This window comes from Salmo salar, chromosome 10 (genome assembly GCF_965601325.2).
Source record: "Salmo salar chromosome 10, fSalSal1, whole genome shotgun sequence".
NCBI classification, from domain to species: Eukaryota; Metazoa; Chordata; class Actinopteri; order Salmoniformes; family Salmonidae; genus Salmo; species Salmo salar.
In genome coordinates, this window is record NC_138300.1 from 89,689,258 (window position 1) to 89,701,031 (window position 11,774).

General features: G+C 43.8%; 1 protein-coding gene across 2 annotated transcripts in view; it reads right to left on the minus strand.

Moving 5' to 3' along the window:
• The window catches only part of LOC106560839 (breast cancer anti-estrogen resistance protein 1), a 137,047-nt gene extending 125,273 nt beyond the window's left edge, over positions 1–11,774 (minus strand). For both annotated transcript variants that reach the window (XM_082957223.1, XM_082957221.1), the window contains exon 1: positions 11,271–11,774. In XM_082957223.1, coding sequence (XP_082813349.1) covers positions 11,271–11,282 — 12 coding nt within the window. In that variant the 5' untranslated portion in view covers positions 11,283–11,774. The remainder of the gene's footprint in view (positions 1–11,270) is intronic.

The window sequence follows — 11,774 nt, forward strand, 5'->3', positions numbered from 1 at the left end:
TCGATTACACATACACATCCCTTAACTACTCCCCTCTCCTCCCTACACCCTCTCTCCATCCTCTCTCTCTCCTTCCCCATCCCCCTCTCTCCAGCTCATGCTCTTCAGTTGACCCTTTCACTTGCTCACTCGTTTATGCTGCCAACAGCTTTGCATTTCAAATGATGATCAATTCTCTGGACCGGCGCTGTCCTTCTCTGCCAAATTGACTTGCCAATTTCCAGCTAAATAAGTCGCTAAGCCCACACCTAACCACGTGGGTGATAATGCACACGTGAGCGTGATCGATGGGTGGCCATTAACAGTGCCACTACGTAGATCAGCCAGGAGATTTACGAAGCCAGGGATGGGATGCTTTGGCAGAAGGAACAGACAAAATACACACACACACACACTCTTGCCGTCTGTCTGTCTGTCTGTCTGTCTGTCTGTCTGTCTGTCTGTCTGTCTGTCTGTCTGTCTGTCTGTCTGTCTGTCTGTCTGTCTGTCTGTCTGTCTGTCTGTCTGTCTGTCTGTCTGTCTGTCTGTCTGTCTGTCTGTCTGTCTGTCTGTCTCACGGCTGCTCAATTTGACCCTCACTTACCTCACACATATAGCATCGAGCAAAAAAACTGCACCAACATACTGTTCATGACACCCGCATATGCACATCACACTGACACAAACATACCACTCTCTCCCCCTGTCATGAAGACACAAGTACGCAGGGCTAATGAGAAGCACATAATGAGATGATGTGATTTAGAGAGCAGTGAAACAACGCAGAGGGGTTATTATGCTCTGACAGTCTAACCAGAAGGCACTGACAAACCCTGGGTTTCATTATGGCTCCTATAAAGGCCACAGAGGAATATCAATCCAATTCAATTCAAGTGGCTTTATTGGCATGGGAAACATATGTTAACATTGCCAAAGCAAGTGAAGAGATAATATACAAAAGTGAAATAAACAATACAAATGAACCGTAAACATTACACTCACAGAAGTTCCAAAAGAATAAAGACATTACAAATGTCATATTGTGTATATATACGGTGTTGTAACGATGTGCAAATAGTTAAAGTAAAAAAGGGAAAATAAATAAACATAAATATGGGTTGTATTTACAATGGTGTTTGTTCTTCACTGGTTGCCCTTTTCTTGTGTCAACAGGTCACAAATCTTGCTGCTGTGATGGCACACTGTGGTATTTAACCCAGTAGATATGGGAGTTTATCAAAATCGGGTTTGTTTTCTAATTCTTTGTGGATCTGTGTAATATGAGGGATATGCGTCTCTAATATGGTCATACATTTGGCAGGAGGTTAGGAATCTCTCTCTCTCTCTCTCTCTCTCTCTCTCTCGTCAGGAGATCACAACTCTGTGGGAAGCCACCTCTGCCTCAGCCTGGCCCACATTCTCACAGGCTCATATCAAACAGGACGATATAAGAGCATAAGTAGGGACTTCTCCTCAGGGAGGTGAGTGCGGGATTGTGTTTTGTGATGGTGATTTTCCCTGGGAGGGAAGGCATAATATTTCTGACCACAGGGCTGACATCCAGTGCTGTCTGTCTAGGCCAGATCACTGGGGACAAACCAGGAGACAGTGTGAGGAAAATGACACCAGGCTTTGAAATGAGAAGATAACTGCTTGGGTCTCACACTGAGTTGTATAGAGGTGACAGGTAGCCTGGCGGGTAGGAGCGTTGGGCCAGTAACCAAAAGGTTGCTGGATTAAATCCCAGAGCTGACAAGGCAAAAATCTGTCGTTCTGCTCCTGAGCAAGGCAGTTAACCCACTGTTCCCCGGGCACCGAAGACGTGGCTGTTGATTAAGACAGCCCCCTGCACCGCTCCGATTCAGAGGGGTTGGGTTAAATGCGGAAGACACATTTCCGTTTAATGGATTCAGTTGTACAACTGACTAGGTATCCCTCTTTCCCTTTCCCCCACTGACCAATACACTGTATACTGTACAGCCCATCATATACCAAGACAAAGGCTGTACTGCCCATCATATACCAAAGACAAAGGCTGTACTGCCCATCATATACCAAGACAAAGGCTGTACTGCCCATCATATACCAAGACAAAGGCTGTACTGCCCATCATATACCAAAGACAAAGGCTGTACTGCCCATCATATACCAAGACAAAGGCTGTACTGCCCATCATATACCAAGACAAAGGCTTTACTGCCCATCATATACCAAGACAAAGGCTGTACTGCCCATCATATACCAAAGACAAAGGCTGTACTGCCCATCATATACCAAGACAAAGGCTGTACTGCCCATCATATACCAAGACAAAGGCTGTACTGCCCATCATATACCAAAGACAAAGGCTGTACTGCCCATCATATACCAAGACAAAGGCTGTACTGCCCATCATATACCAAGACAAAGGCTTTACTGCCCATCATATACCAAGACAAAGGCTGTACTGCCCATCATATACCAAGACAAAGGCTGTACTGCCCATCATATACCAAGACAAAGGCTGTACTGCCCATCATATACCAAGACAAAGGCTGTACTGCCCATCATATACCAAGACAAAGGCTGTACTGCCCATCATATACCAAAGACAAAGGCTGTACTGCCCATCATATACCAAGACAAAGGCTGTACTGCCCATCATATACCAAGACAAAGGCTGTACTGCCCATCATATACCAAGACAAAGGCTGTACTGCCCATCATATACCAAGACAAAGGCTGTACTGCCCATCATATACCAAGACAAAGGCTGTACTGCCCATCATATACCAAGACAAAGGCTGTACTGCCCATCATATACCAAGACAAAGAGGAAGAAACTGGAATAAGAAGATGATGGGATAAACATGGAAAGAATAGCAGATGGGGAGGAGAAAAGGAGGGAGGAGGGGAGAGGGTGGGAGGGGGAGAGAAGGAGGGAGGAGGAGAGAGGGTGGGAGGGGGAGAGGAGGAGGAGAGGAAGAGAGAAGGAGGGAGGAGGAGAAAGGGTTGATGGATGAGAGGAGGAGCGGATGAGAGAAGGAGGGAGGAGGAGAAAGGGTGGGAGGAGGAGAGGAGGAGAGAAGGAGGGAGGAGGAGACGAGGGAGAAGAAGGGTGGGAGGAGGAGTGGAGAGAAGGTGGGAGGAGGAGAGGGTGGGAGGAGGAGAGAAGGGAGAGGGTGGGAGAAGGAGAGAAGGAGGGAGGAGGAGACGAGGGAGGAGAAGAAAGGGTGGGAGGAGGAGAGAAGAAGGGAGGAGGAGAGAGGGTGGGAGGAGGAGACAAGGGAGGAGAGAGGGTGGGAGGAGGAGACAAGGGAGGAGAGGGAGGAGGGAGGAGGAGAGGGACGAGAGGAGGGAGGAGGAGACGAGGGAGGAGAGAAGGAGGGAGGAGGAGAGAAGGGAGGAGAGAGGGTGGGAGGAGGAGAGGAGGAGGGAGGAGGAGAGAGTGGGGAGGAGGAGAGGAGGAGGGAGATGGCCAGAAAGATGGATAGGGATGAAGAGAACAGTGAAGAACAGAAAAAGAGAGAAATCGAGGGAGAGCCGCCAAATAGAGTGGCGTTTGCTACTAGAAATAGCCAAGATAATAAATAACAGCAATAGCTACAGAGTCCTGGCTGAGAGATACATGGCTGCTGCTGCTGCCAGTCCACCGCCACATAGACTGACAGAGAACCACACTGCTGAGCATTCACACACTTTCTCAGACACAGGGATTAACACATATAAGGATGCACACACACGCACAGAACGGAATTTCAGCACACAGTGCTATTCATTACTGAGCATTCCCACACTGACTCAGAAGCTTTCACACACACGCGCAAGTACTTGCAATGCCTTATGTAAGGAAGCATGTTGTTTTACTTCACACACACATCCCTCTGTTTGCTTGCTGTTGAATTTGTGCTGTTGCCAGTGTCTTCGATCTGTGTTGTCAGTTTTGTCTTCCATTGTTTTTTGTTGTTGTGCTTTTTTAATCCCAGCCCCCGTCCCCACTGGAGGCCTTTTGCCTCTTGCCAGTCCGTCATTGTAAATAAGAATTTGTTCTTAATTGACTAGCCTGGTTAAAAAAAAAATGTTTTAAACATGCACACAGTCCTCCCACAAGATACCAGATTATCACACACATACTGCATTGTGACAAGGATTGATGGGGGACAGTAGAAGAATGTAAGATCACATACATAGGGTAGCTCTCCCACACACACTCATTCAACGGCCCACACATATCTACACACCCCTTTACACACACTGTCCTCTAAAACGCACATTGGTACGAACCAAATACTCAATCTTCTTGCAGAATCTCTCTCTCTCGCACGCACGTACGTACGCACACACGCGTGCGCACACACACACACACACACACAGTCTCTCTTCAGTGAGTGAGCAGAGTGAGAAAAGTGAATTCCCCAGGGAGTGTTGGAGCAGGAATGTTCTGGCATGCAGCAGTGGCTCTGCTCCTCCATTGTGTGTCTGACTGTTTGAGCGTGAGTGAGGACAGACTCCACACAGCCCCAGTCACACCACACACACTGCTCTGCTCTACTGCTCTCCTCTTAGCCACGGGGGCTAGCTTTTCAGAAAGGCTGATGCTACCTTTTCTCCCTGAAATACAGGCAGTTCAACGATGGAAGGAGAAAATTCAAGCAAGACGTATTAGCTGTAGATCAGATAAAACCAACCAGTCGCAAGACATGGCCTTTAGTGGAGATTCATATGACAGGCTGACTGTGGATGGGCCCTTGGTAATAGTAGGTCAGCTGTGAATGACTGATGATAGACACGCAATAGTCAATACCATTACTGAATTCTATAAGACCCTGGATGGGATGACTAGATAGCATCAGAACACCTTTTCAGTGTACAGTGCTATTGGAATAGAAAATAACTGAATGATGGACAGTTGCTATGTGTGGTCCATTGACACCTGATGATGGTATATTTAGGGAAAAAGAGACATGCGGCAGTATACATATGTATTAGAGGTCGACCGATTAATCGGAATGGCCGATTAATTAGGGCCGATTTCAATTTCATTTTATTTTTTACACCTTTATTTAACTAGGCAAGTCAGTTATGAACACATTCTTATTTTCAATGACGGCCTAGGAACGGTGGGTTAACTGCCTTGTTCAGGGGCAGAACGACAGATTTTTACCTTGTCAGCTCGGAGATTTGTTTTTGCAACCTTCCGGTTACTAGTCCAACACTCTAACCACCTGCCTTACATTGCACTCCACGAGGGGCCTGCGTGGCAGGCTGACTACCTGTTATGCGAGGGCAGCAAGAAGCCAAGGTAAGTTGCTAGCTAGCATTAAACTTATCTTATAAAAAACAATCAATCTTAACATAATCACTAGTTAACTACACATGGTTGATGATATTACTAGTTTAACTAACGTGTCCTGCGTTACATATAATCGATGCGGTGCCTGTTAATTTGTCATCGAATCACAGCCTACTTCGCCAAACGGGTGATGATTTAACAAGCGCATTCGCAAAAAAAGCACTGTCGTTGCACCAATGTACCTAACCATGAACATCAATGCCTTTCTTTAAAATCAATACACAAGTGTATATTTTTAAACCTGCATATTTAGTTAATATTGCCTGCTAACATGAATTTCTTATAACTAGGGGAGTTGTGTCACTTCTCTTGCGTTCCGTGCAAGCAGTCAGGGTATATGCAGCAGTTTGGGCCGCATGGCTCGTTGCGAACTGTGTGAAGTCCATTTATTTCTAACAAAGACCGTAATTAATTTGCCAGAATTGTACATAATTATGACATAACATTGAAGGTTGTACAATGTAACAGCAATATTTAGACATATGGATGCCACCCGTTAGATAAAATACGGAACGGTTCAGTATTTCACTGAAAGAATAAACGTTTTGTTTTCGAAATGATAGTTTCCGGATTCGACCATATTAATGACCAAAGGCTCGTATTTCTGTGTGTTATTATGTTATGTTATTATGTTATAATTAAGTCTATGATTTGATTTGATAGAGCAGTCTGACTGAGTGGTGGTAGGCAGCAGCAGGCTCGTAAGCATTCAACCAAACAGCACTTTCGTGCGTTTTCCAGCAGCTCTTCGTTGTGCTTCAAGCATTGAGCTGTTTATGACTTCAAGCCTATCAACTCCCGAGATTAGGCTGGTGTAACCAATGTGAAATGGCTAGCTGGTTATCGGGGTGCGCGCTAATAGCGTTTCAATCGGTGACGGCACTCGCTCTGAGACCTTGAATTAGTTGTTCCCTTTGCTCTGCAAGGGCCGCGGGATTTGTGGAGCAATGGGTAACGATGCTTCGAGGTGGCTGTTTTCGATGTGTTCCTGGTTCGAGCCCAGGTAGGAGCGAGGAGAGGGACGGAAGCTATACTGTTACACTGGCAATACTAAAGTGGCTATAAGAACATCCAATAGTCAAAGGTATATGAAATACGAATGGTATAGAGAGAAATAGTCCTACAATTCCTATAATAACTACAACCAAAACTTCTTACCTGGGAATATTGAAGACTCATGTTAAAAGGAACCACCAGCTTTCATATGTTCTCATGTTCTAAGCAAGGAACTTAAACGTTAGCTTTCTTACATGGGACATATTGCACTTTTACTTTCTTCTCCAACACTTTGTTTTTGCATTATTTAAACCAAATTGACCATGTTTCATTATTTATTTGAGGCTAAATTGATTTTATTGATGTATTATATTAAGTTAAAATAAGTGTTCATTCAGTATTGTTGTAATTGTCAATATTACAAATAAAGTGTAAAAAATCGGCAGATTAATCGGTATCGGATTTTTTTGGGCCCTCCAATAATCGGTATCGGCGTTGAAAAATCATAATCGGTCGACCTCTAATATGTATGTTTAAATGTTTATTCATATTTCTACCTGCAGCTGTTTATAGCATAAATATGATCATTTCTCCTGAGCTGTCAGTTGTAAACAAATTAATGTGTCAGCTGACTGCTGGATTAAGATGCTTCCTCAGTCAGTGTGTGTGTGTGTGTGTGTGTGTGTGTGTGTGTGTGTGTGTGTGTGTGTGTGTGTGTGTGTGTGTGTGTGTGTGTGTGTGTGTGTGTGTGTGTGTGTGTGTGTGTGTGTGTGTGTGTGTGTGTGTGTGTGTGTGCGAGTACAAAAAACATGTTGACTCACCTTACTTGTAGAGAAACTCAAATGCTATCCTGTTCTCTTTCATGTCGCCGAAACGGTCTATGACTCTGTCATACAGTAGACTACATGCTTTTAGTTGTTGTTGTCCTAGGCTACCTGGCTAAAATGCTTGCTCACTAGTCTAACTTCCTTTCATGGGCAACGATGAGCCAGCTAGTTAACATTAGCCTTCTACATCTAGCTATGTGGAACTTCCATCCTCTCAGGCCAGGGGCACAATGTATGAATTAATGGTTGGATCAGAATCGCCGTTATAAAATCATTGTCCAGTACCAAGAATTAAGTAAAACCATAAGTCCAAATCAAATCCTTATCTCCATCCATGGCTAATTTAGGAAAGGGACAATGTCAGCTAGCTAACCACCAGAGGACAACAACACAAGGACATGCAACAATTCAAACTGGCTTCCCTTGACACTTTCTTTGGTACTCCAGGACCTTACATTCAGCCTCTTGTGAATTGTGGGGAAATGATGAAACACAGACAGACAAAAGACCAATTATTTCAGTTTTTTTCTTTTGGTCAGTTTTTGGGGGAAGCCTGGCTTCCCTTGGATGAGTGTGTGTGTGTGTGTGTGTGTGAGAGTGTGTGTGACTGTGAGTGTGTGTGTGTGTGTGTGTGAACTTGGAGGGTGAAGGCAGAGCATCCAAGCTGGGGAGATCACCATGTGTGAATGTTTGTGTTAATGTGTGTGCGTGTTTGAATGCCAGTGTGGGTATGTACATGCATGTGTGTGTGTCTGAATTACAAATAGGCTACATCAACTGGTTGATGGTAGCCGTTTGCACCGTTGTAGTACATTGTATTCTATGCATTTTGGACGACTTATAAGCAACCTCGCCTCATGTGTAATAATGCATTTGCTGTGAGTTATGTGTACCTATCTAGTAGACTAGAGATTTACATGTGATAGACACAAAGAAGGGAGGGAGGCTGATGGCTAACTGTTGCCCATACAAATAGCCAGGGCCTGATCGGGGTTATGGAAATGCACCAATTATGAATATGTATGTGGAGCATCATCTATGACAAGCTCCAAATGTCAGGCTTCTGAGAGGGAGATATGAGGGCTGTCGATAGAGCCCCGGCAGACGTCCCATTTAACCCCCTTGTGTCCTACATCGCATGGCTGCTGGCAAGGAGGGAGGGAGAGTGAGGGGCGAGAGAGGCTGCAGCTGAGCTGAGATGTGCCTTTGGGGAAACTGAGCTCATATTAAAGATAAGAATACTCTGTACTCTGGTAGAGGTGCTACATTCTCAATAGGCCACATCAATTCATGGCATGTTATGAATGCTTGTACGTACGGCTGCATGCATTCATGTATATCTGTCCATATGTCCCATTGTACTGTATTCAGAACATGCATATTGCCAAAATGTTTGCATTTGTAAAAGCATGCTACACTGTAAACTATAATAGCAACCTATATACAGTACATGTAGCATGAAAATAAAACACTGGGAAAACATTGCAATAGATGCTATTATATTCCACCTATAGTAAATCAGTTGATTACGGCCTGCAAAGGTTAAATTCATAATATCAAAGGAGGGATGACTAAAAAGCCACAGATGTGAATGGTGAATGACAGGGTGTTTAGTATTTAAGCCTTGCAGAGTTGGAGCATTGGGACCCCTGCTACTAGCCAACTGGGACTTCATGTTCACCTAAGCATGCTTAACTCTATGGGCTGATCCCATCCAAACATCAGTTTAATTTCCCTCATATTATGGTTGACTGGAGGAATTAACCCATCAAATACAGCAGGAGGATACTCTCCACGGGGACTCCCAGTCTATAAGCATTTTGGCAGGCCATCGAGGAAATACACCCATCACCCAAGCAACAACATTGGATGCTTTGAAAAATCTGCATTCCCAATAAGAAGATACAGACTCAAATGTAGCCTATAGCAGACGCTATGTTGACAGCTTCAACGTTGTAATAACAATGTTACTACACTATTACCGCAAGACTAGTAGTGTACAAATGGAAATGAGCTGTTGTACACCAGCCATCTTCCAAAACACCCCCATATCTAACTTGATTTCTATGGGAAATCTTAAATGATATCTACACAATGGAAAAGTGTGCAAGAATGATTTGTCCACTGGGTTAGGTGGACAGTCACACCATGGCCCTGTCTGTTTGTCTTTGATTTCCCAGTGACATGTGTGGCAGCCAGGTGAAGGGGCTCAGACTAGTTGGCATGGAGATGAGGGAGTCATTACGGCGCTGGGTTTACCGATGGTGTTTAGGAGACTCGTCATCCTGTCTGCACAGAGAACAGCAGCTGTTGCCATCAAACCCGGGCCGCAAGGCATGGGATTTGCAATCCGGACTGTGTTTGTTGAATACAGCGCAGAGAAGCTACAGTAACTGAGGGTAAAAACATATGTACAAACCAAACACAGTCCTACTCAAGAGTATAATACATACACTCTTAAAAAAAAGGGTTCCAAAAGGGTTCTTCAGCTGTCCCCATAGGATAACCCTTTTTGTTCAAGGTAGAACCCTTTTTGGTTGCAGGTAGAGCCCTTTTGGGTTCCATGTAGAACCCTGTGTGGAAAGGCTTCTACATGGAATTGAATAGGGTTCTACCTGGAACCCAAAGTGCTCTACCTGGAACCAAAAATAGTTATTCAAAGGGTTCGCCTATGGGGACAGCTGAAGAACCCTTTTAGGTTCTGGATAGCACCTTTTGTTCTAAAAGTGTAGCCTAATACAGTTAGTGATTCATAATGTGCTCAAACACTTAGCGAAGCAAACAAGGAAATAACGCTTGTTCATTACACATTTACATCGCTGTAATCGAATGAGCCTGTAAGCATGGGTGATTTAAGCAATAAGGCACAAAGGGGTGTGGTAGGTGGCCAATATACCATGGCTAAGGGCTGTTCTTATGCCAGACGCAACACGGAGTGCCTGGATACAGCCATTAGCTGTGGTATATTGGCAAACAAACCCCCAAGGTGCCTTATTGCTATTATAAACTGGTCACCAACATAATTAGAGCAGCAAAAATAAATGTTTGTCATACCCGTGGTATTAGGTCTGTTATACCATGGCTTTTAGCCAATCAGCATGGCTCGAACCACCCAGTTCATAAAATGGTATATATCATGTCTCCAGATGATCTACAGGCAAAGATGCCTCCATATATTTCAGTGTTTAGGAGACAACTTCAACCCTGTAATCAGCACATTTTACTCCCTAAACCTGACATAGGGAAAACAATGAGTTCTGAATTTCAAGCAGCAAGATACACAAACTTGGGATTTCTTCACAAACTGCTAGGGTTGAGATGTGTATTGCCGAAGGAATCCTCACACAGGTTAGAGCACGCTATTTTAGATATCTGTGTGCATAACAACACATGCCAAGCTAGATAGAACATTGCTTAGCCAATTGGAACAGTCATATCCTGAATATCTACACACACCTACAGTAAACAACCCAAATACACATCAAAGAATGGAACTGGTACCTTTTGATATGATAAGGGTACACAATTGGGCTATTTACTGATTTGCAGGCTGTTGGATTAATGGTGCAAAGCAACAGAAAACACAACAGAAAAAGACAACAGAAAGCAAAAATGTTCTCTCCATCAAAACTGCATATTCCTAATCCTATTCACATAACTGCATAATCCTATTCACTACAAACATGGTGAAGTATTAAGTGTCCAAGTACAATACGTTTGGCCTTAGACTCAAACTATACTGGTGGTTACACAATTGCAGTATCCAACTCAACACTATGTAACTCACAAAACTCAGGCTGCAACGTTGGCACTCCTACAAGTCAAATTTGACAGTTTGCCAACAGCCTGACAGCAAGCAGTCTGCGTTGGAGCTTGCACTCCTAGAGTGTGGACATTTTTACAAATTAGAGAAACATTGAAAATACATATCTCATATCATTATAACTGTGGTATTACAATTATATTACAAAACCAATACACGAGACGTAGCATACTCATCACTGACACATAGCCTAGTGCATTTCAAATGCCAGAGCAGCAAAGGAAATTACACTTGACAACATCGTATCGCTGACTATCTGTAGGCAACAAAAGTTCATGCCAAATGTAAAATATAACCTTTAAATAAGACTTACCGGAACAGACATCTTGTGATGAGTTGTAAGAGTAGGCTATGCCTCTCCTAGGCTACTTAATAATTAATAGGTTATTTAAAACAAGCAGTGGACTACTTTTCACCAGAAAAAAAAACTACTTTTCTTCAGGACTCCTTCGATGTCAGGCTTTATTCCATGCTTTTCCTTTATAATGTATCAACGTCGGTGACAGTTCAGCGTACAGGTTGAGTTTGGAATGAATGTCAGGGATATATGGTGGGATTTTCCAAGCTAGGAGCAGCCCACCAAATGCGGCGAAGTCCACCTCATGAACGTCCAGAGAACCCGTGTCTCCAATACCGTAAACACTTTCTACTATGGTTCTTCTACGTCACACGTTTCGTTTATCCTCCCAAGAATCCAACGTATAAAACGAATATAATAATGTTTTAAATCGCACCAGTGTCATACAGAAGGAAAATAATATTTGCTCAACAATCTTGCGGCGGCCAGGTTGGGCAGCTGCGTGTATCACTGCTGCTG